Source organism: Ochotona princeps, chromosome 13 (assembly GCF_030435755.1).
Source record: "Ochotona princeps isolate mOchPri1 chromosome 13, mOchPri1.hap1, whole genome shotgun sequence".
Taxonomy (NCBI): Eukaryota; Metazoa; Chordata; class Mammalia; order Lagomorpha; family Ochotonidae; genus Ochotona; species Ochotona princeps.
This window is the reverse complement of record NC_080844.1, coordinates 46,739,026-46,763,773: the sequence shown is the minus strand read 5'-3', so window position 1 is coordinate 46,763,773 and position 24,748 is coordinate 46,739,026. Positions and strand designations below refer to the sequence as shown.

General features: G+C 42.4%; 1 protein-coding gene across 8 annotated transcripts in view; it reads right to left on the bottom strand.

The window, feature by feature from the left end:
- The window catches only part of BTRC (beta-transducin repeat containing E3 ubiquitin protein ligase), a 155,659-nt gene continuing 130,911 nt past the window's right edge, over nt 1-24,748 (bottom strand). For all 8 annotated transcript variants that reach the window (XM_058672086.1, XM_058672087.1, XM_058672088.1 and 5 more), the window contains 9 exons: nt 20,684-20,780; nt 19,550-19,687; nt 18,968-19,086; nt 17,578-17,827; nt 17,074-17,192; nt 13,392-13,502; nt 11,609-11,687; nt 2,131-2,323; nt 1-337 (listed from right to left, as the gene is read on the bottom strand). In XM_058672086.1, coding sequence (XP_058528069.1) covers nt 2,162-2,323; nt 11,609-11,687; nt 13,392-13,502; nt 17,074-17,192; nt 17,578-17,827; nt 18,968-19,086; nt 19,550-19,687; nt 20,684-20,780 — 1,075 coding nt within the window. In that variant the 3' untranslated portion in view covers nt 1-337; nt 2,131-2,161. The remainder of the gene's footprint in view (nt 338-2,130; nt 2,324-11,608; nt 11,688-13,391; nt 13,503-17,073; nt 17,193-17,577; nt 17,828-18,967; nt 19,087-19,549; nt 19,688-20,683; nt 20,781-24,748) is intronic.

The following is a 24,748-nucleotide window of genomic DNA, read 5'->3' as shown; positions in this document are numbered from 1 at the left end:
TTCTGGCAAAACACTAAATATATTTATAAGTCATCTTTGTCTGGAACCAAATGGAAAAAAAAACAAAAACAAAAACAGGTGCAGGGTAAAGGAGGAGGGACGGGAGGTTGAAAAGTTCAATCATTCACAAATGAAAAATGTCTTCCAATAGCAGCACTGAAGCAGGTGGGCGCACTGAGGAGTCTGTCCTGGGCCGACTGCAGACCAGCTGTGTCCCAGCAGCAGCCTCACTGCCCCACTCTCGGCTAGTCCGGGAAACCGGGTAGTAGTTTGATTTTACTGTTGTCGCTCATCCTGGTATTGGCAGATATGTTAAATACCGCAACTTTAATGAATCCTGTGTGAAAACAGAGCAAACAGGCATTAGTTCCTTTCCCCATGCTCCCTACTTGCTCCAGGAGAAAAAAGCCACTCTCTTGGCTGTCAGCTGGGAAATGGGCTGGTGGAGTGGGGGAAGAGTCTTGTTAATGGCTGCCACCTGCTCGTGCCATGTGGGTGCTCCTATCAACATGGCCTGACTGGGGACCAAAGGCAGGAGTCACTGTGACATGCTCAGGGCCACGGTGCTCAAGCAGAGGAGTGGGTCTTGAGGTTGAGAGTGAATGTTGCTGGTATCTGGCATCAAGCTTTCGCTTGCTCCCAAGAATGGCAGAACAGGCAGGGATGGGATTACAGCCTGGTGGTTTGGCTGCAGAGTCCTGGTGGTAGGAGGAAAGGGAAGCCGACCGTGGGCCTGAGTGCCAGAGGTGCGCCTGCTACCAGCAAGCACAGCATTGTCACCAGTGGCTACAATCTGCCTGGAGACTACAGCACAGGTCAGAACTGCAGATAGGAACTTCAGAGTCATTTAGGTAGAACTGTGGGCTGATGCCTTGGAAAGAGACAATGTAGCCAAGGAGGGAAGCTCAGGTAAGGCAAAAGGGCCAGAGACAGGCTCTTAGTGCTATCTGTAATTTGGGGATGAGACTAGAAGAAGACAGAACCCAATGTAAGTACATGTCCATGGCAACTGACAATCATGACCGCTCTACTGCAGGGCATGCCAGGTGTGGATCGCTCCCCTCCCCCCAAGGAGGAGCAAACCCAGAAGTGTAAAAGCACAGTGCCTGTGTGCTGCAGCCATGGGAAGTGAGGCAAGCGCAGGAGTCGAGATGCTGTAAGCACAGCCTTGCTCCGCAGCAGCCTGTGCCATTTTCCCCAACATCTGGGGACTTTCCCTTGGCTCTGGGAGGATGGAGCCCTAAACCATCTGTTGGCAGAGCTCCTGCCTGGGTCTTCTCTGTCTGAGAGAAGGGGAGGAGTGGGAATACAACTGAGTGACACCAACATGGCAAAGCTGCTAGTGTCAGCATAAAATCCCACCAGGAGATATTGCCATCTACATGTAAGCTACCAAACTGGCTCAAAAGCAATCAATGCAGGCAGTTGACTGACATGGAAACTATAAAACCAACTACAGGCTTTCTGATGGTAACTTAGGTTTCAAACTAATTTGAATCTCATTTTATTTTCAGGATAATCTTACAGGGGTGAGGGGGTGGGAGCAAATTAATTCTACCACACAGGCAGGGCCCCTAGAATCTGGCTGCCTTTGGTGAATGGCAGGGTCCCTTGGCCACCCAAGCCCTGTCTCACGTCTCTCTGCTTTACAGAATCTGGTAAGACATAGGGTGTGGGGCCCGATGGCGTGGCCTAGCAGCTAAAGTCCTCGCCTTGAACGCACCGGGATCCCACATGGGCTCCGGTTCTAATCCCAGCAGCTCCACTTCCCATCCAGCTCCCTGCTTGTGGCCTGGGAAAGCAGCTGAGGACGGCCCAAAGCTTTGGGACCCTGCACCCATGTGGGAGACCCGGAAGAGGCTCCTGGTTCCCGGCTTCGGATTGGCACACACCGGCCCATTGCGGCTCACTTGGGGAGTGAAACATTGGATGGAAGATCTTCCTCTCTGTCTCTCCTCTCTGTATATCCGGCTTTCCAATAACAATAATAAAATCTTTTTTAAAAAAAAAAAGACATAGGGTGTGACAATGTTTCCCAAACACCAACTCCTTGCAGAGAGTTTGTGAACCAAGACTGTCTCGGACCCAAAGTAGTCCATTCTCCTATCTGCTCACAATTTTTTCTCATACCTGGGTAAGTACGAGGCCAGTGTATGCATATTTATCTGGAGATGTAGGTGTATGTTCGAGAAGGGGAACGAGGTGGTTCCGCTTGGGCAGCTGGATCGTTTAGGAAGTCCCAGATGAGGATCGTGTCATCATGTGAACTACTGACAATCTGGAATTCATCAAACTGGAGTCGGAAGACTCTTCCAGAATGCTCCTGAATGAAGGCAAACAAAAAAAGGTGAGAATTTGAACTGAAAACTGAAAGAACACCAATTCACCAGCATGTCTAAAGGAGGCTATCATGTGCTGCTAATTGTCATTGTAGCACTTAGTCATTTAGAACACAAAGGAAAAACAATTACACTAGAAAAGTCAAGTACTGGTCAGCTAATTCCATCAGCAAAACAGATCAAACAATATCCTTTAGTTGAGACACATTACATAGTAGCTAGATGTTTACTACCAAGCTTGTTTAAAATAGATGAGTGCGGCCCGGCAGCGTGGCCTAGCGGTTAAAGTCCTCACCTTCAACGCCCCGGGATCCCATATGGGTGCCGGTTCTAATCCCAGCAGCTTCACTTCCCATCCAGCTACCTGCCTGTGGTCTGGGAAAACAGTGGAGGACGGCCCAGTGCTTTGGGACCCTGCACCCGTGTGGGAGACCCAGAAGAGGTTCCTGGTTCCTGGCTTCGGATCGGTGCGCACCGGCTGTTGCGGCTCACTTGGGGAGTGAATCATCGGACAGCAGATCTTCCTCTCTGTCTCTCCTCCTCTCTGTATATCTGACTTTGTAACAAAATAAATAAATCTTTAAAAAAAAAATAGATGAGTGCACTGGTTGGGACCTCCTTCACTTTATTTTCTTTGTCTCTAAAATTCCTTCAACAGAGGCCAAGGGTTGGAGCAAGAAGTGGTGTGCTGCTCAACAGGTATCATCAGTCAACCTTCTCCAACTTGCAAAACCATTTCTGTGACACAGAAACTATTACCACGATCCAGTTCAAGTTACCTGTGCATGGTCAACCAGGTCAATTTGCAAAATTCATGAAACTCTAACACTTGGTTCTCATAAGTGAATATGAGCTTGTTGCAGGACACTGCTGATGGAAATCAGCACTGCAATCAAGATGCAGAGCATTTCCGGCCCCTCACTAGTTGGTATTATCTTAAATCCAGTGCTATCATTGATGTGGCCTGTTCTTGAATTTCATACAAAAAAAGTCTGTATTTTTATGCTGGGCTTCTTTTACCCAACCAACATTTACAAGACTCCTCTCTACATCCACAAAACCATCCACAAAAACCACAAAAAACACAGGTGCGCTAGGCAAAGCTAGTTCTTGGGCAATCACCTACTGCCTTCCAGGCACATTCACAGACGGATGGAAGCAGAGGTGGGACTCAGACCCAGTTGCTCCAATATGGGATGTGGGTATCCCAAACAGTGGCTTAATCCGTTACACCACAATGCCTGCCCCAACTTACATTCAAGATCTAGCAATGCACAAAGATTAGCACCTATGTTCATGAAAAATACTGATGGGTACCAAGTTATTCTTTCCTTGTCGTGCCTTTTTGCCTGGGGATCAGGGTAATGCTGAATTCACAGAATGTGTTAAGAAACATTTGATCTCCTTGTATCTTTTTTTTTAAAGAAGCTTCTTTTTTTTTAAAGATTTATTTTATTTTTATTACAAAGTAAGATATACAGAGAGGAGGAGAGATAGAGAGGAAGTGGAGCTGCTGGGATTAGAACCAGTGACCATATGGGATCCTGGCACGTTCAAGGTGAGGACCTTAGCCACTAGGCCACGCTGCCAGGCACAATCTCCTTGTATCTTAAAGAAGAAATCAGAAAATTGGTGAAGCTTCCTTATTAAATGTTTAATGAACTCATCACTGGGGCCTGGTCTCTGTCTTAAAAGGCCACTAATAACTGATTCAGTTTCTTTGAAAAACCTAAGCCTGTCCAGATGATCTGCTTCTTCTGGGAATTGTGGCAGTGTAACTTTCAAAGAATTATTGTGCTTCATGTAGGTGATTAACACTGTACACTGAGAGCTGTTCACAGTATCCCACTAGCTCTCCAATGTCATGAAATCTGTGGGGATGTCAGCTCAGTGCTGATATCAGCTGATATCTCCTTTCCTAGTCTTGCTGCTGCACACTTATCAATTATATTGATTCTTGCAAAAAAAAAATCAGCTTTTTGGTCGATTTATTTATGTGATAGATAGGTGTGTACAGACACATACAGAAACAGAGAGAGAGAGAGAGAGAGATCCCATGTTTTCCATCTGCTGGCACACTGCAAAAACGCCTATGACCACAGCCAGATGGGAGCTGAAGCTGGTAGCAGGGGGAACTTAACACAGATCTTCCATGTGGGAGTAGAAACCCAATTCCAAGAGTCAAATCCAGGTTCTTGGTGTGGAATATGAGTGTCTTAATTGCGAGGTTAAATGGCTACTTCCCTAGTTTTATTTTTTCTATCTTTACACACACGCACACATTTTATAAAAGAACATCTATTATTTATTTATTTACTTTTGAATTTAATTTGAAAGGCGGAATTACAAGGAGAGAGTAACAGGGAGTTTCCACCTATTCCCCACATGGCCATGATGGCCAAGGACGAGCCATTCTGAAGCCAGGAGCAAGGAACTTCTTTGGATCTTCCAATCACATGCAAGGACTTGGGCCATCCTCCACTGCCTTCCCAAGCCACTAGCAGGGAGCTGGATGGGAAGTGGGGCAGCCTGGACTTGAACGAGTGCCACAGGTGGAGGCCCAGCCTGCTAACACTACTGCACTAGCTCCACTCTGAGTTTCTCTATTCATTTTTTTCTTTCTTTTTTTTTAAAATTTCATAGATTTCTGTTCTAATCTTCATTATTTTTTTTCTGCTTACTCTGGATATAATCTCATCTACTGGTTTATTCAAGCAGAAACTTACATTATTGATTTCAGAGCCTTCTTTTCTAATACACATACTGATGCTATAAATTTCCCTCTAAGTGCCGGTTTCTCTGCATCCCCCATTTTTTTTAACAAGCTGTATTTTCATTTTTACTTGGGTCAAAATACTTTCAATTTTTTTTGAGCATTCTTCTTTGACTCATATGTTATTTAGAAGGGCGTTGTTTGATCTCCATGGATATTCTAGCATTTTCCAGTTACTGATTTCTAGTTTAATTCCATTGTGGCCTGAGAGCCAACCTTCTCACCTGATAACAACCCTTGCTCTGAAGTCTGCTTTCTGCTTTATTAAATTAATACAGCTCTTCCAGCTTTCTTCAGATTAGTGTTAACATGGTAGATTAGTTTGCTACTGCTGTTATAACAAAGTACCACATATTAGGTGGCTTAAAAACAGAATGTGAAAAACAAAACAAAACAAAGCACAATGTGGAGGCTAAAGTCCAATATTCAGGGTGGGGGTGAGAGTAGATTCATTCTGAAGCTTCTCTCCTTCCCTTAACTTCACATGGTCCTTCCCTCTGTGTGTGTCCTAATTTCTTCCTACAAAGAAACAAGACATACAGGACTAGAGCCTACAATGATCTCATTTAACCTTAATTACTCCTGTTGAAATCCTATCTCCAAAATACAGTCACACTCTGAGGTATGTTAAAACTTCAAAATGTGGGTACAGTTTGGTCCATAATACATGGCACAGTTTTTCAAATATTTTACTTTAAGTCTAAATGGGTCATGACATTTACATGGTTTCTTATAGATAACATACAGTCCACTGTTTTTCTCTGATCCACTGACAATCTGTCTTTTAATGCCAAGTAGCAAAAACCACAAAGAAAACCACACCAAAATACATCATAATCAAATTGCTGAGAATCAGTGATAAAGAGCAAATCTTAAAAGCAGCCAGAGGAGAAAAATACATTATGTGTGTAAGAATGAAGATAAATGACTTCCAACTTCTCATCAGAAACTAAGCCAGATGAAAATGGAATGACATCATTAAAGTGCTGGAAGATACTGTCAACCTAGAATTGTTTAGGTAGCGAAATATCTTAAAAAAAAAAATGAAGGCAAAAAACAGACTTCAGGCAAACAACAGCTGAGAATAGACGCCACCAGTATAGCTCAGCACACAAAATGTTACAGGATGGTCTTTAAGCAGGAGCAAAATGACAGCAAGGACCAAAACCAGGGAACTCAGATGGGAGATATGGCAGTTTATCTCTGCACTCCAATATTTTCCTAAAACTACACAGCAAGTGGTGCAATGTCATTAGACAATTTGTAATAAACAAAACTACATATTGTAAAAATCTAGATGATTTTCCTTCCTTTTTTAAAAGATTTATTTATTTTTATTGGAAAGGCAGATATACAGAGAGGAGGAGAGACAGAGAGGGAAGATCTTCCATCTGATAGTTCACTTCCCAAGCGGCTGCAACAGTTGGAGCTGAGCCAATCCAAAGCCAGGAGCCAGGAGCCTCTTCTGGGTCTCCCACACAGGTACAGGGTCCCAAAGCTTTGGACCGTCCTTGACTGCCTTCCCAGACCACAAGCAGCGAGCTGGATGGGAAGTGGAGCTGCTGGGATTACAGCCAACACCCATATGGGATCCAAGGACTTTAACCGCTAGGCTATTGTGCTGGGCCCTGATCTTGCTTCTTAAGAGATAAGTTGGAGATAAAACAATTCAGAAAATGGGCAGGAAACTGGTGGTGGTGGCCGGGGGGCGGGGGGGAGAAGAACAAGGGGAAAATGTAGGAATAGAAACAGATTGAAATCCAGCTATGTCAACATTATATTGTATGTAAAGGGTCGAAATATGGCAATCAATTTAAAGTCCAAGACAGTCAGACTAGAACAAACTACCAAACCAATCAAGACACATTAAATGTTGAGTATGAGAAATCCATTTCAAGTATTATGCATAGGTATGTTACAATTTAAAAGATACACTATAGAAATAACACATGATTAAAAAAAAAGCATACAAAGCAAAAGCTGTCAAGAAGTAAAAGAATAAATAGGTAAGTCCAGAAGTGAGGACTCCCACCATTCCTGCCAATAATTGGCAAAACAAACAGGAAATCAAGCGTTCAGCAGACCTGAGTATCATTATAAACCAACTGGACTTATGGACACTTTTTGGGATAAAGCTGGAGCAGTGGTGAAATTTAATTCTAGCCAAATTTAGAGTTGTAGATGTTTTATTTAAAAGAAAGGTCTAAAACAAATGATTTAATTTTCTTTCTTAAGAAATCAGGGAAAAAAACCCCACAATGAAATAAAAATTCACTGCTTATGACACCCACATGCCATTCAGAGTGTCATCAGGTCAAGCTCTAGCCAGTCCACTAACTAGCTTCCTGCTAACGTGCTGGGAAAGCAGTAGAGGATAACAACCTAGGCCTCTGTGACACACCGAGAGACCTATACGGATTTCCTGGCCCCCAACTTCAGTCTGGCCCAGCGTGGACTGTTGCAGTCAATTATATTGTGAGCCAGCAGAAGGGAAGATCTTTCTCTCTGCTTCTCATGAATGAATGAGTGAATAAATAAATAAATAAATCTTGAAAAAAAGAATATGGGCAATTTCCTTTCAATGAATTTCATAGATGATACAGAAAAGGTTCTTGAAAGACAATGATTAAATCAGACTACCAGTGTGGTGGTATTGTGCGTAAGCCTTCTGCCCGCAGTGCCAGTATCACATATTAGGTACTGGTTCAACTCCTGGCCGCTCCACTTCCCAGCCAGTTTCCAGCTAATATGCCTGGGAAAGAAGATGGCCCATTTGGATCCTGCCATCCATGTGGGAGTTCCCAAAAATCCTGGCTTCTGGCTTTGGACAGTCCCAGCTCCTGCTGCTCCTGCTGTCTCAGCCATTTAGGGAGAGAATGAACAGATGGAAGATTCTTTCTGTGTCTGTCCCTTTTTAGCTCCGCCTTTCAAATACACAAATAAATCTTAAAGACAGAGATGCTCGACTAGTAAATTCTATCAAACAGTCAAAGAAGAATAAAATCACTACTATGAAATTTCTTTCAGCAAACACAGGGAACATTTTCAACATAATTTTATGAAGTCAACATTTCAATGATAGCCAACAAGAGACACAACAAAATCAAAGCAACAGCTCAATATGAACAGAGACACACAGAAAGATCCTTAGAGAGCAGCAGGGGCAAGCACTATGGCTCAGTGAAGCAAAGCCTCTAAATGGTGGCATTCCACAGCAACACTGGTTCGAGTCCTGGCTGCTACATATCCTATCCAGTTACCAGTACAGGTAAGAAGGTAGCAATAGAGGATGGCCCATATACTTAGGCTGAGGCAAAGAGCCCGAAACTCCATCTGAGTCTCCCATGTGGGGCCAGGAGCCCCTGCACCCATGTGGGAGATCTGGTTAAAGTTTCTGCCTCTCAGCATCAGACTAGCCCAGTTCTGGTTGTTGCAGCCATTAACAAACAGATGGAAGATTTCACCCTTTGTCTTCACTCTCTCTGTAACTCTTCTTCTTAAATTAAAACCAATCTTTAAAAAAAGGAATAACAACAACAACAATAATAATAAAAACATCTGCTAAGTATTAGCAAGGATGTGCAGTAAGGGAAACTCACATATCACGGTATTGTAACGTAAAATGGTACAACCATTTTAGAAAAACAAGTATTTTCTAAAAACATTAAACATCACTTATCATTCATTATAGTCACTTTGCTGCAAGGCTTTTACCCTAGAGGAATCAGAACGTATGTTTATTGGTAGACTCGTACGCAAAGATGTTTAGAGAAACTTTACGTATTTACCCCAAAGAAATAAAAGTGTATGTTCACCCCAGGACTTGTACATAAATGTTTATATGAAACATATTTATAAAGCCAAAATTGGGAAACTGGTTAAGTAAGTTGAAGCACAACCACAGGGTAGAATACTACTCAGCTATTGGTACGTGTCGACAACCCGAGAAAATTTCAAAATAATCATGGTTAGTGAAGAAAAGAGTGCATGTATGCTTTGTTCCCATAAGAGATAGAAAGTGAAAACTAAAAAGTGTTGTCAGAAAGCAGGTAAGCAGCTGCTGGGAGACGAGGATGGAGCAAGTGGGATGGGAACTTGCGCCCAGGGTATGTTCCTTTTCTGTGGTTTCACTGGTACACTGATGTATCAATGTTAAGTTATATACTTTCTGTGTCCACTTGAGTATGCACCATCATGACTCAATCAGTTCCAAAAAACCAACTCAGTAAACACAATATTCACAAAATCTGAACAGAAACTTCACGGAAGACAAACATGAAAAGATGGTCAACCTCATTAGTTACCGCACAAATACAAAATACAGCTGCAATGAGATACCACTACCCACACACTCAACTGACTGCAATTCCTAAAACTACCAATGAGAGTACTGCCAAGCATGTGGATAGCTGGAACTTTCCTGCATTTTAGTAAAAATCCAGACCACTGGCCCTAAATGTCACTGCGCGAAATAATTTGGTGGTTTAAGTTTAAATACACACTTATCAAAGATCCATAAACTGTATTCCTAGATATTTACCAAAGAGAAATGAAAACAGTATGGACACAGAAAAGTCTGTACAAAATCAACAAAAATTGGAAACATTCCAAACATTCTTGACTGATGAACGAACTAACCAAGTGATTTATCCACACACTAGAGCACTACTCAGCAATAAAAAAGGTAACCAATACATGTAAGAACAAGCTGAATCTCAGATGAAGTGAAAAAAACTGAATACAAGGATCTCACAGTGTATGGCTTCATAAGGAAGTGAAACTGTAGGGCTAACAGCTGCTAGTGGGTATGGGGTAGGTGCTGATACAGAGAGGAACACGAGAATGGGATGGGAGGGAAGGATGGAAATGGGGTTACATAACTGCAAAATTCACAGAATAATACTTCCAAGTGGAATACATTCTGCTACATGTAAATTACAGTCAAAAACAAGCTCTGCTGGGCTAACTGTAAATGAATGGAAGTGCACATCTGAAGACAGGTGTGCAACACGCAGGTATGTACGTTGGTGATTAAACAACGAACTAAATTCTATAAGGAAGACAGACCCACCTAACTGTCGACTCAGAACAGTGGGCTTCAGATGTCTGCTCTCCTCTTTTCTCTGAGATCTGCAGGGCTCTGTCTATACCAGTGTCTACCTCTTTCCTAACAGAAGCAGCTTTTACCAGTGTAGCCCCTTGGGCAACACCATACTAAAGAATTTAGTTCATCTGAAGGTGATATTCCTCCTCTTGTCTTGCTCTTCTTCCTAGTGTCACATTCTTCAGGCAGGGAATACAAGGATGTGACTGAGGCTGCTGCAGGCACCATGCCTTGAACAGCACACAGACTGGGGGTCTAACCGGGGAGTTGGCGCAGACTCCCAGGGCACTTTTGGCAGGCACAGGTGTGCAGGTCCTCAGATGCTGGCCGGGTTCCAATTTGAGTAATTATATTCTCTCCCCCTTAGTACCCCCTGCTGCTTCTGCTGGATACAGAATTCTTATTCACTTCCTGTACTAAATTGTTGTGCAGAGTTACTGTGCAGCTGTTTAACAGCTGCCACATCCCCCTCCCCATACAGTCTCTAAAGCATTTAAGGATGAAAGGAGCTATACACACATATTTTATTGTCAAGGATCCGTTACCTTTCTACTGAGGAGTAGGTTCTGTGAAGTCCTAACTATCAAGTCTAAGCTATACGTGCGATGGATGTGGCACATTCACCTTAAACCTCTTCCTTGGGCCCGGCAGTGTGGCCTAGTGGTTAAAGTCCTCGCCTTGAAGGCGCCGGGATCCCATATGGGCGCCGGTTCTAATTCTGGAAGCTCTACTTCCCATGCAGCTCTCTGCTTGTGGCCTGGGAAAGCAGTCGAGGACGGCCCAGTGCTTTGGGACCCTGCACCCGTGTGGGAGACCCGGAAGAGGTTCCTGGTTCCCGGCTTCGGATCGGCACAGCACTGGCTGTTGCGGCTCACTTGGGGAGTGAATCATCGGACGGAAGATCTTCCTCTCTGTCTCTCCTCTCTGTATATCTGACTTTGTAATAAAAATAAATAAATCTTAAAAAAACAAAAAAACAAAAAAAATCTCTTCCTTTACCTGCTCTCTGAGCCCCACAGATCAAAAGGCTCTTACCTGGGCCCAGCACCGTGGCCTAGCGGCTAAAGTCCTCGCCTTGAAGGCCCCGGGATCCCATATGGGTGCCGGTTCTAATCCCAGCAGCTCCACTTCCCATCCAGCTCCCTGCTTGTGGCCTGGGAAAGCAATTGAGGACGGCCCGAAGCTTTGGGACCCTGCACCCGCGTGGGAGACCTGGAAGAGGTTTCCTGGTCCCGGCATCGGATTGGCGCTTACCGGCCCGTTGCGGCTCACTTGGGGAGTGAAACATCGGATGGAAGATCTTCCTCTCTGTCTCTCCTCCTCTCTGTATATCTGGCTTTCCAATAATAATAATAATTTTAAAAAATCTTTAAAAAAAAAAACGGCTCTTACCACAAGGGTCCGCAGACAAAGCGTTCCTGCAGGAGCTCGGGGGTCTAAAGCAGCTACCAGATCCCATACTTTAATTTTTCTGAAGATCAAAAAGGGGGAAAAAAAACATGTTAGTTACAAGGAAAATTAGGGAAAAACAAGTCATAGTAATACATACAATAATCAGTATAGTTGAAATGATAAATTCAGTTTGCGGGAATACATACGTACTTCATGTATTAGAAACAGTTCTGGCATTCATTCTTGGTTAATTACTAATTATTAATCTTAATAGGTGAAGATGTCTGTATTTAACATAAAATGTATATCATGTCAGCTTTAAGCAAACTGAAGACAGTTCATACAAAAGTCACACCATAATTTGGGGTAAAAGGAGAACTTGTACACTTGACCTTTAATAATTATTTAGACCCAGAAACCTACCACTCTGCATTGTCTTCTTTCTAGCCTATTCTAACAATGGCCTGGGTCATATGTAGCACTTCTGGGGATTGTATAAGGAAACTCACATTTTGACCTAAGTAAGGAAAAGTCTAGACTTTCTACACATTATTTATAGATCATGATTCCACAAAGCATACAACAAACAAAACCCAAGAGAGATGTGTTCAGATGAAAGCCAAGGCAATGGGAAAATACAATGCTGACACAGATGGAACATGTCACTGCACTATGAACAATTTCCCAAGGGTGTGACAAAATGGCTAACTGAAAACAGAGGAAGTAAGCTGGTCACACTTACTGCTCCTAGCCAGTTCATGAACTAAATGCTGTAGGCTGATTTGCTGTATTTACAAAGCTGCCAATATTGAGCTGCAGTCTTCTACTCGCTCCCCCACCCCAAAAATTAGCCACCTTGATGAGAAGAAATGGTAACGAATCTCAAGTGACTTTTACGCTGTGCTGTTATTTTTTAAAAAGATTTATTTATTTTTATTGTAAAGTCATACATATATATATATATAGAGAGAGAGAGAGAAAGAGAGAGAGAGACAGACAGACAGACAGACAGACAGACAGACAGAAGTATTTTCTGTTCGGTGATTCACTCCCCAAGCAGCCACAACGGCCGGTGCTGTGCCAATCCGAAGCCGGAAGCCAAGAGTTCTTCCAGGTCTCCCATGCAGGTGCAGGTTCCCAAGGCCTTGAGCCATCATTGACTGCTTTCCCAGGCCACAAGCAGGGAGCTGGATGGGAAGCGGGGCTGTGGGGATTAGAACCAGCGCCCATATGTGATCCTGGCGTGCCCAAGGCGAGGACTTTGATCACTAGGCCACTGTACCGGGCCCGCTGAATGTTATTAAACATCAGGTCCATTCACAGTATGAGTGGATTTTAACCACTAGAGTGCAGAAACTGATGATTAGTGGACTCACTACAGATGGTTGCTATAAATGCTGACAAGAGAACTGAACTTCTAGAAATTCTCAAGGAAATCTGAGTTAAAAAGATCAAAATGCAAGACAAGACCTCATGACATTAGCCCCAAAAATACAGATCTCCAACGCACTAATAAGCTATCATTTTATACACATGTCCTGTTAGATTCAGTGTATCAGTTTACCCATGAAGAGCACATGCAAACAAGTGTAGAAAATGCCGGGAAGGGCATTTTAGAAAACAGTAAATAAGGAAAGGCGAGGACAGGGAGACAAGAAATATTTTATCAGAGCTTTTCTGTGAAATCTGTAAGTTTTGAGAGACTGGAAAAGATTCTATTTAACATTAAAAACCACAAAGGAGTAAGATGTATCTTTGGTTTTTAAGCCTGTTAGCAACTCACCCATCATAGGCCCCGCTGACTATTCTCTTGTTATCAAAGCGAATACAGCGCACCAGTTCCTCGTGGCCTTCTAACACTCGTAAACACGCACCACATTCTATATCCCACAATCTGGAAGAGAACATTGAGTCAAGTGAATTTTCATCTATGCTGTTCTAAGCCTGGAACGTTACAATGATATACTTCACACATTGCTTCAAAATCTGCAAGAAGAAATCAATCATCAACCCGACAACAGCGCAGCGCTTTCAGCACAATTTATTTCCTTTCCACCACAGAACTCAGGCAGAAAAATGTATAGAATAAGTTCACATGTAATATGCATTTCCAAAGCACAACGCTTTACAAAATTCTGTAACCAGGTTCTCCCAGAAAGCAAATGGATGATTTCCATACACATAGCTGCCTAGGAAGGAGATGATCCCGCCTGAAGTCACTAATAAGAATTGACACTGAGGACTGGTTGCCACAGTCTAGCAGCTGAAGCCCTTGTCTTGTATGTGCTGGGATCCCATATGGACACTGGTTCTAATCCCAGCGGCTCCACTTCCCATCCAGCTCCCTGCTTGTGGCCTGGGAAAGCAGTTGAGGATGGCCCAAAGCCTTGGGACCCTGCACCTGTGTGGGAGACCTGGAAGAGGTTCCTGGATCCTGGCTTCAGACTGGTGCAGCTCTGGCCGTTGCAGCCACTTGGGGTGTGAATTAACAGACAGAAGATTTCCCTCTCTGTCTCTCCTCTTCTCTGTACATCTGACTTTCATAAAAATAAACATTAAAAAATCTTAAAAAAAAAAATGGATACCGTACGTCACTGACAAAGCCCCCCTCCCATCTCTGCCACTGAGGCTGCACAGCCCACACACCCTTCGTGACAGTCTTTTTTATGCCATGGGAATGTAACATCAGTCTCAACTCAAAACTGCCTGCTGGCTGACCAACCCAAATGTGTTGCAGGAATAATTTCCATAAATTTAACAATAAACTTTATCTTTGTTATAAATACATTTTTTATCCTCTCAGTACTTCACTGAAGGGAGAGTGTGGCTTAATCGTCCAAATTTTAATATCTGTACTATATACTTTTCTAAAAGAAAAGTATGGAAAATTATTTCAATTAGGGATAATTTTACAACTTAAAAAAAAATTTATTTTATTTTTATTGCTAAGTCAGATATACAGAGAGGAAGAGAGACAGAGAGGAAGATCTTCCATCTGATGGTTCACTCCCCAAGCAGCTGCAATGATTGGACCTGGGCTGATCCAAAGCCAGGAGCCAAGAGCCTCTTCTGGGTCTCCCACACAGGTGCAGGGTCCCAAAGCTTTGGGCCGTCCTCAATTGCTTTCCCAGGCCACAAGCAGGGACCGGATGGGAAGTGGGGCTGCCGGAATTAGAATTGGCGCCCATATGGGATCCCGGGCATGCAAGGTGAGGACTTTAACCACTATGCTATTGTGCGGGGCCCAATTTTACAACTTTTTAAAAAAGATTTATTTTATTTGGAAGGTAGAGTTGGGGTAGAGGGAAGAGATTGAAAGAAATTTTCTTTTTACTGGTTCAATCCCCAAATAACTACAGTGACCAGAGCTGGGCTAGTCTGAAGCCTAAAGCTTCAGACTATGTATGTTATATAACATATGTTATATAATATATATATATAATATATGTTATATTATAATATATTATATAATATATAATATATATAATATATATTATAATATATATTATAATATATATAATAATATATGATATATATTATATTATATTATATATTATAATATATTATAATATATTATATATATACAATATATATAATATATATATAATATATGTTATATAACATATGTATGTTATATAACATTCAAAAAGAATTTTTTTCTTGATTGAGAAAAGGATACAAAATGCAAAATCCACAATTTTGATAACTGAAAATTGCCAATTGTTTTGCAGTACTTTATTATATTGGGTGTCTTGTCTTTTCTTGAGCTTTTAGTTAGCTAATGAATGAAAACATTAGACACTTTGGGTTTTAGTTGGGATTTTACATAGCTTGCATTTTAATTCTTTGGTTCCTTGCTGTTTCTATTAACCCATAGCATTATTTTAATAAATGTTATAATACCAAAAAAAAAAAAAAAAAAAAAAAAAAAGCCAGGAGCCAGGATCTTCTTCCAGGTTTCCCATGTGGGTACAGGGGTACAAGTCCTTGGGCCACCTTTCACTGCTTTCCGAGGTCACTAGCAAGATACTGGATCTGAAATTAGAGCAGCCAGGATACAAACCACTGTCTATTTGGGATATCAGCGCTATAGGCAGCAGTGCTGGCTCCAGAATCTTTGTAATTTCAAAGGGAAGTAAATTTAGTTAGTCACGAAACGTGAAACAAAACTTCCTGAAGTAGGCATTGCAGCACAGTCAGCTTAGCAGCCAGATGCAACGTTGGCACCCTATCCCAGAATGCCAGTTTGAGTTCAGACTGCCCCGCTTGTTAAAGCACGTGGGAGAACAGCACAAGATGGCCAAGTGTTTGAGTCCCTGCCACCCACATGGGAAACTAGGCTGAAGTTCCTGGCTCCTCCCTTTGGCCAGGCCATCTGCTAAGTGAAACAGCAGTTTTATAAATCTCTCTCTGTGCTTCAAATAAACAAAGAAAGAAAAAAAGAAAAGAGACAAAGAAAAACAAAGAAGAAAAAAGAAAGACAAAATTATCACTAAAAGAGGGAAACAAATCCTCTTCCCCTTCTCTCTCTCTTGAATAGCTGAAATAAAGAGAAAAGGCCCACAGTAATTTATTAGTTGACATTTACATTTCTGGGCTTGCTCAGTAGCCTAACTGGCTGAGCCTCCACCTGCAGCACTGGCATCCATGTGGGCATGGGTTTGAGTCCTGTGTATTCCACTTCTAATCCAGCTTCTTCCCAAAGGCCTGGAAAAGCAGGAGAGGCTGGGCAAAGTCCCTGCACTCAAGTGGAACACCAGAAGAAAGCTCTTGGCTCCTGGCTTTGAACCAGCCCAGATCCAGCCATTGCAGACATTTGGGGAGTTAACTAGTTGAAGGAAGATCTCTTTCTGTTTCGCCTTCTCTTTCTGCAACTCTTTGCAATAAAAAAATAAATACACTGCTTAAAAAAGCATTAGTTTTTACTAATTTTAAAACGGATCTTACTTATTAAAAAGGGAGAAAGAGAGATTGATTGATTGATTTTCCAGTTGCTGGTTCACTCCCAAAAATGGCTGCAACAGCCAGAATGAAGCCAGGTGTCTAGAACACAGTTCAGGTCTGCCACATGGGTAGCAGGGACGAAAGTCCTTGAGCTGTCACCTACTGCCTCCCAGGATGCAAACTATCAGGAGGTTCATGTTATCAGGAAGTTGGGATTGGGGAGGAGCCAGACTGATGTGGCAAGCAGGTAGCCCAAGTGACACCATGACAGGTAAGCCATGTGCCCACCAACAGGACAAATTTAAAAAGTTCAATTCCATCTGGTGGCTTTTGTCTTTTTCTTCCTCATTGAAACAGTAGTTTTGAAACAGGCCTACTTGCTGATAATGCTGTCACAAGAGGGCAACACACTAACACAAGGTTTGTTGTGATGTCTCTCTCCTTGGGACGACACACATGAGCTGATAACACTGTCACTCAGCTGTAAAGGCAAGCACAGGGAAAGGGCAGCAGCCACCCACCTGATAGTGTTGTCAGATGAGCCGCTCACTACCAGCCTGTCTCTGTACTGCAAACAGGCGATGCCTCGCTTATGTCCATTTAAAGTCCTCACAAACTCACAGGTACTTGTGTTCCACACCTGAAAGAGAAAACAGTTTTGAGAAGTTAATGTGGTTCTTTTCCTGGTAAGTTTTATGGCAACTGGTGCCTTGCAGAAACAAACAATGCAATACAGAAGACAAGATTAATGAATGGTAACAAGTTAATTTTTAGCTGGCTGATATATTAGAGAATTCCTCAAATGGATATGGAGTGGTCTGGTCTTGCAGATATATTTTCTTGAACTTGAATTTACTCCTTTCCTTCTCATACTCACCATTATTTGTAGGGAATATCTCATACCTAGTTTGTGAACTAAATATGCTACTTGACAGTGATATTTACATATGAAATTTTCCTTGATGAAATTTCCAATGAGCTCCCTTATTCTAAGTTGAAGACTTAACTGAAAAATGTCTTGTTACCTTTATAGTTCTGTCCCCAGATGCAGAAACAATGTACTTGTCATCAAAATCAACAACATTGACAGCAGCTCGGTGCCCAACCAGCACCCTCCGGAGGGTGATGTCCGTTGGGGACGCCATGTCCCACACAGCAATGGAGCGATCTTTGGAGCAGGTCACCATCATGCCGTTATTGAAACGCAAGTGCAGCACGGCTTCACAATGGTGAATCAGTGTGTTGAGCATCTCACCTGTATTCACATCCCACACTCTGGAAGGGATAGTGGAGATTTATTTAGGTGGTTCTCAAGCTAAACCACCACCTGTTACCATATCTGCCCACCCTGCTCCCTGACCTCCACGCTTTCGTGGTTAGGGCTTGGCCCTCTGTTTTTTCTGCAGTGACTGCTGAGGCCGAGCTGAGATGCGGAAGAACTAACCACAGCAGAGTATGGGACCCCTGGACAGTTTGGGAATTTTATAGCATGATGTATTTTACTTTGTTGCTTCTACATTTTTGTGTATTTCATATTTTTAACATTTCATCTGCTTCTTCCAGTTCAACCCTGTGGCATCTACACCGTTTCATGTTCGAAGAGGCACTCTGCAAGCAATGCTAAGCACAGATACCTGCAAGGACTGAGTTTGTATATTTTTATGCCTTTAAGTCAAAAGAAACAGGCACAACCTTTTCTGTACAAAGGGTAACATTTAACTTTAGAGAATTTAACAATGCTGTTAACCATTTTCCCCCCTTGTCTTAAAGCATCGTGTTTGCGGAATCCTTCACTTAAGGCAAAATCCCTGACTGAGGTATCCAGCAGTGCTGTCGGTGCCCAGAATCTGAGCTACCCTGGACCCTGGCAGCATAATGGCTGTGTCATCAAATCACTGCCACGTCTGGAAGTGCAGGGCCCCTCCCTGAGTAAAGCTGGCAATTAAAGACTGTGGGGCCAGCAGGGGAAGAAGGGCTGGCACAAGACAGCATTGCTCACCTGCACACATTTTCAAGGAGATGAGGCATGCCTGTACTATAGTTACAGCCACCAGAAACAAAAGCTTTGTTCTATTTCTGCCACTCCCTGCTGAAGTGGTTTGTCTAAAGGACTCAAAGTTTGCCAGCCAGACAAGAAAGGTTTCCATAATGGGTGGTTCTCTAAATTTCACATACAATGTGTGGTGTGTAAAGACATGCAAAAATGCAAGCTTACTTCAGTCATACCAAAATCAAAGTTGTTTTTTTTGTTTGTTTGTTTGTTTGAAACTGACACAAATGTCAAGGAGAGTTCAGTTTATTATTTTCTTTTAGTTTCTATATTCATGCGGACACACAACACAGTTACTAACCACGACAAAGAACAGAAAAGGTCTGGTGTTTCAGAGTTCAAAAGAATATTTGAAAATTTTCTACCTGACTGTGGAATCTGATGACCCAGTTATGATCACCCTCTCGTCATACTGGAGACACAGGACAGAACCCGTGTGGCCCGTGAGAATTCGTTTGCATTCCAGTGTGCTTTTATCCCATATCTAGAATGGCAAACAAGATCCTTTTAATTATGGTGATAATGGGGTGCTGTGGAGACTTGCTGACTCTAACATGTGTTTGATCCCTGCCCCAAAGAATTAAAGGCCAGAGGCGTGTGGAATGCATTCTCATTTACAGGTTAAGTTCAGTACTTACACACATGTGGCTTCAGTATTAATGCAAATTTTATCCTTTCTTTAAGGAACAGGGGTGGATTATAATCATGTGAGGACAAATAGAGCAATCAGTAGCATACTCAATTTATTTCAAGAGAATTTAACCCTACTACTATGTTCGCATACTCTTCTAGGGGAAAAGCAGTATCTGCCCTTCAAGGAAAGGGAAGAACCTAAAAATTCTCACTTCCCAGAAATACTGCTTACAGTTGATGCTTCGGGTTGTTTTTTTCAATGTAGCACATGCCCACTCTCTTAGTAACCCTACCACTACTTAAAGAGACTTCACCTTGATTGTGTTGTCTCGAAGGCCGCTTACTATTTTCTGATCATCATACTGTAAACAGTAAACTCCTTTGCTTGTTTCACTCCGGCAGTGAATTCTCTGTAAACTATGTCTTCCACATCTCCAATTAGATTCTATTGTCTGAGAAGAAGGAATGATACAAAGATGGTCATTAGGGAAGGATCAAAACCAAACTCAGCTGACTTCAATGGCAACAATGACTCGATTCTTTAATCAACAGACTATGTAAAACTTATGTGTTTTTTTTAAAAGATTTATTTATTTTTATTGCAAAGTCAGATATATGGAGAGGAGGAGAGACAGAGAGGAAGATCCTCCATCTGATGATTCACTCCCCAAGCGACCGCAATGGCCAGAGCTGCGGCGATTCTAAGCCAGGAGCCTCCTCTAGGTCTCCCATGCAGGTGCAGGGTCCCAAGGCTTCGGGCCGTACTCAACTGCTTTCCCAGGCCACAAGCAGGGAGCTGGATGGGAAATGGGGCCGCCAGGACCAGAACTTGTGCCCATATGGGATTCCAGCGCATGCAAGGCTAGGGCTCCAGCTGCTAGGCTACTGTGCCAGGCCCAGACTACGTAAAACTTAACGGCAAGCTAAAACTACAATTTTACAAAGCCGATTACCTACATTTTTGCATTTGCGATGTAGGCATTTATTTTCTATTTTTCTAGAACTTTCCTGCATGGAACACCTTCAGTTAAATAATAAATTTGGTGGAAAGAGGGGTCATCCACCAAGAAAACATAAGCTATGAACAAAGTGGGCTATGTGCTCAGTCTTGCTACACGTGGTGATCACTACTCCCAATGGACTTGATGAGTGCTCAGTTCAGAAGACATGTGAATATCAGCTAATGAGTGCACGCCTAACAATCCCACTGAGACTGTGTGAAGGAATCAGTGTATCTTACCTATTCATCTTCCAGCAAACAATGTTTAAGAGTTTTGAAAAATTTACCTGGCAATTTACTATATTTTATCTACCCTGCTCACTTGTAAGGATATTGATTTTTAACAGACATCAATAAACTTTAATGGGCTTGCTGTAACAATGTTACTGAGGAATGTTGATGACTCTCTAGCAATTTGCCAAATACCCAAAAATACACAGATCCTTACCTCAATGTCTTGTATAATTTTAGGATAAAGTGCTCTGTAAAAAGAGTTAGGAGGTGCATTTCCATCAGGAGGCTTGTTTTTGAATAAATACTGTCCCCTAAAAATCAACAAATATTTCCAAATGAAAATCATAATCTTACACATTGAGCTTTGTTATTTCTTCAAAGTGTTTTCAAGTACTATTCCACAGAATTTCCCTAACTAATTGGGAAAAATATGAAGTTATAAGCTGATTTCAGGAGTTTCATGTAAAAAAAAACCCACTTTCTGAGCTCTATAGTATTTGATATAGACTGATTTGCATTTGAGTAAAACAGAATTATGTCAAAAGACAGACTATGTATAATCAGAGTCCACCTACTGCTTATAGACAGTATATGGATTCCCTGGACTTATTCTTGGCCAGTTTTGTTAGTGATGGTGACTATATTTGAATTAACACCTGCCCCTTAGCCTTTTACTTTGAGTAAAGTAGTGTTACTGTCAGCCTGGCATGGGGCACTGCAATGCCTCCTCTGGTGTAGGTGACAAAAGCAGTGGCTGTTCCCATGCTGCTGGTCACAGAATGAAGGGATAACAGGAGTGTCCAGCAGCAGGTGGGAAAAAAAAAAAAGAATGAAAAGTAGTCCCTAAGAGCAGTGTGCTGTCAAGTCTAGGGCAGGCAACTGCCTGTCACAGGTGTGTTCTTGGCTACACACACACACACACACACACACACACACACACACACACACACATTCATTTATTGCATCTCCTTCCTCGTGACAGCGCATCTCTGGAATCCTCATATCCCAAGCTAGATCTTTGCTACGAAAAAAATCAGTAAATGGCAACACTTCCTGCTGGGTAAAAAATTTAATTCCTCATCCTGAAGTTAAGGACCCACCAACCACGGTGTGGAAGCTAGTAAAGCCCACTATGGGTGGACTGACTGCTGTTCGCACTGGCACTGTGCCTTGCAAAGTGGAGACGGGCAGAAATGCCTCTGAGTGTAATCCTGGCACCGGAGAAATCATGTTTTCTCTGGGCCAGTCATCCACTCCTCCCTCAGCACCTCCATTACAATATAATTAATTGTTCAATGTCTCCAGGAGTGCTTTTTCCCTGCCCTCTCCCTATCGCACACCTTGGAAAGGAGCTGAGAACATTTCCTATCAGGCAGGTAGTTGCCTCTGAGTTCTACGTTAATACAGAAAATAAAATGCACAATGAAGAGGCCAAAAACATACTTTACAAAAAGAGAGGACTAATGAAACATCAAAGACCAGCATAAAGAAAATGACAAATAAGACACATTACGAAACAGTTCTGGATTAAAGGCACCATTCTGTGAACGATTTCATATGGCAAGCATGTTGTAGGCAAATAAGAGACTTGGCATGAGAACATTACAGGGCTGACTCCAGAGGCCACACTATTTTGCTCCTTCTTTAGTGCCCATCATTCTTGAGATTCTCTTCCTTTTGACCTCTTGCAGTCACAAACAGGCAGCCCAAGATATTCTGCAGACACAGCTGCATTGTCTCTACAGTATAAGTATAGAGACCTCACATGTACTCCAGATCATCACATTTACCATGCCTTGATAAAATATTCACATTGGTGCAGTGGCACAGCAAGCTAATCCTCTGCCTGTGGCCCCAGCATTCCATATGGGCTCTGTTTCTTGTTCCAGTTGCTCTGCTTCTAATCTAGTTACTTGCCCATGGCCTGGGAAAGCAGCTGAAGATGGGTCAAGGCCCTGGGCCTTTGCGCCCATGTAGGAGACCTAGAAGAGGCTCCTAACTCCCAGTTTCAGAACAGCTGAGTTCTGGCCATTGCAGCCAGTTGGGGAATGAACCAGCAGATGGAAGGTCTCTCTCTTTCTCTGTAATTCTCCCTCTCTGTAACTCTTTCAAGTAAAAGTAAATAAAGTTTATGAAATATTCAAATGTCTTCAAATCACAAGTGCTGGAAAAACGAAAATTATGTGCTGAACACTGGCTTCTCTTAGACTGTACCTACGTTTTAAGTCAAACCCTTTTACGATGAAAGCTCTCTGACAATTGGGACCACTTCTATGTGAAATGCTTAGTATCTATGAGAGTGTTGGGTATATGATAAATGTTAAATATTAAATTCAGAATGTTACCATAAAAACGGATCTCCTGATTAAGAAAATGGACTTTTCCCAAGTGGTCTTTTATTATACTTCTAAGAGTTACTATCACTGAGCAGAGAACAGAATTAGTATTATTTAAGAGAGAAAACAGCAGAGTTCATTTCCAGGGGCAGACTATCAAATCCACGTAGATCTAACACACAATGGTGGTAGCTAAACCTCAGAAATTCAAAGCTTATTAGAAAACTGTAAGTTTATTCATGTTGGAAGAAGTGGGAGCCACTTTCACAGACAGCATATGGGGATGTGTGTAACCCAGGAAAGATTTGTTGACACTGTAGGGTTGTAATACCACTTCAGAGAAGAAAATTACAAACCGATCACAGATTAATTTTTCGCAAATTGAGGATGTCTTGATGGGGTGAGCAAGCATTTGTAAGTTTATGGGGCAAGTCAGGAAGATACAGGAGGACTTTCTACAGTGCAGGAGGGTTTTATGTTCTTTGTAACTACTATAGCAGATATGCTGTGTAATGCCAACACAAAGTAAAATTAAGGAGCCTAACTTTTATCTTTAGCATTCTCACGTCTTTCTACTAAGACTGCCCAATTCCTGTTCTCTCTGTTTGCTGTAACAGACTTCATAAAATACCAATGTCTACTGAAGGCACACGGTCATTTACTGTCCAAATGAGAACAAATTATATTTTAACAGGGAACAAAACTTTTATACCCGAAGTGATGAATCTCTTGTAACTGAAACTTTAGGTCAGTAGCTATTTGGAAGACAGTTTCTTGTTGATGTTCTTAGGGGTGGAGAAAATTTCCTAGCGGCCATGGTCTTCCCATGTAAGCAAACTATTCGCTGTGCTTCCAAGGCTAGCGCTGGTACGTGATCAAAATGAATGTCATTTAACTTCATATTTATTTTTCTTGTTATACTATACTTCCAGGATGGGTGTTGTGGTATAGAGGGGTAAGTCACCACTTGTTTAACAAGCATTCCCTATCACATAGTACTAGTTCAAGCCCTGGCTACTCTACTTTTTTTTTTTTTTAAGATCAATTTATTTTACTGGAAAGTTGGATATACAGAGAGGAGAAACAGAGAGGAAGATCTTCCGTCCGATGATTTACTCCTCAAGTGGCCGCAACGACCAGAGTTGAGCCAATCTGAAGCCAGGAGCCTCTTCCAGGTCTCCCACGTGGGTGCAGGTCCCAGGCTTTGGCATCCTCGACTGCTTTCCCAGGCCACAAGCAGGGAGCTGGATGGGAAGTGAGGCTGCCGGGACTGGAACTGGTGTCCATATGGGATCCTGGAGTATGCAAGGCGAGGGCTTCAGCCACTAGGCTACTGCACTGGGCCCACTCCTCTACTTCTGATCCAACATTCTGTTTAATGTTCCTGGGCAACTGTAATCTGGTTTATGGCCTAGGAACTTGGGTTCTGGCTACTCATGATGGAGAACCAAATGGAGCTCTGGGCTCTTGGCTTGAACCTGCTCCAGTCTCAGCTGTTGCAGACATTTGGAGTGTGAACCAGAGGATACAAGATTTTCACCTCACTCTGCCATTCTTTCAAGTAAACAAACAAACAAATAGATCTTTTTTAAAAAGTCCTTCCAAGATATGAAGCCAGTAATGACAGGATTTCTATTTTACTACATAATAGAGTGAGAACAGGAAAAACATAGCTGAGAAGTAGCAATATATTTTTTAAAAGATTTATTATTTTTATTGAAAAGCCAGATTTACAGAAAGATCTTTTACCTGTTGATTCACTTCCCAAGTGGCTGCAACAGCCAGAGCTGAGCTGATCCAAAGCCAGGATATAGGAGCTCTTTCTGGGTCTCCCACGCAGGTGCAGGATCCCAAGGCCTTGGGCTGTCCTCAACTGCCTTCCCAGGCCACAACAGGGAGCTGGATGGGAAGTGGGGTAGCCATGACACAAACTGGTGCCCGTA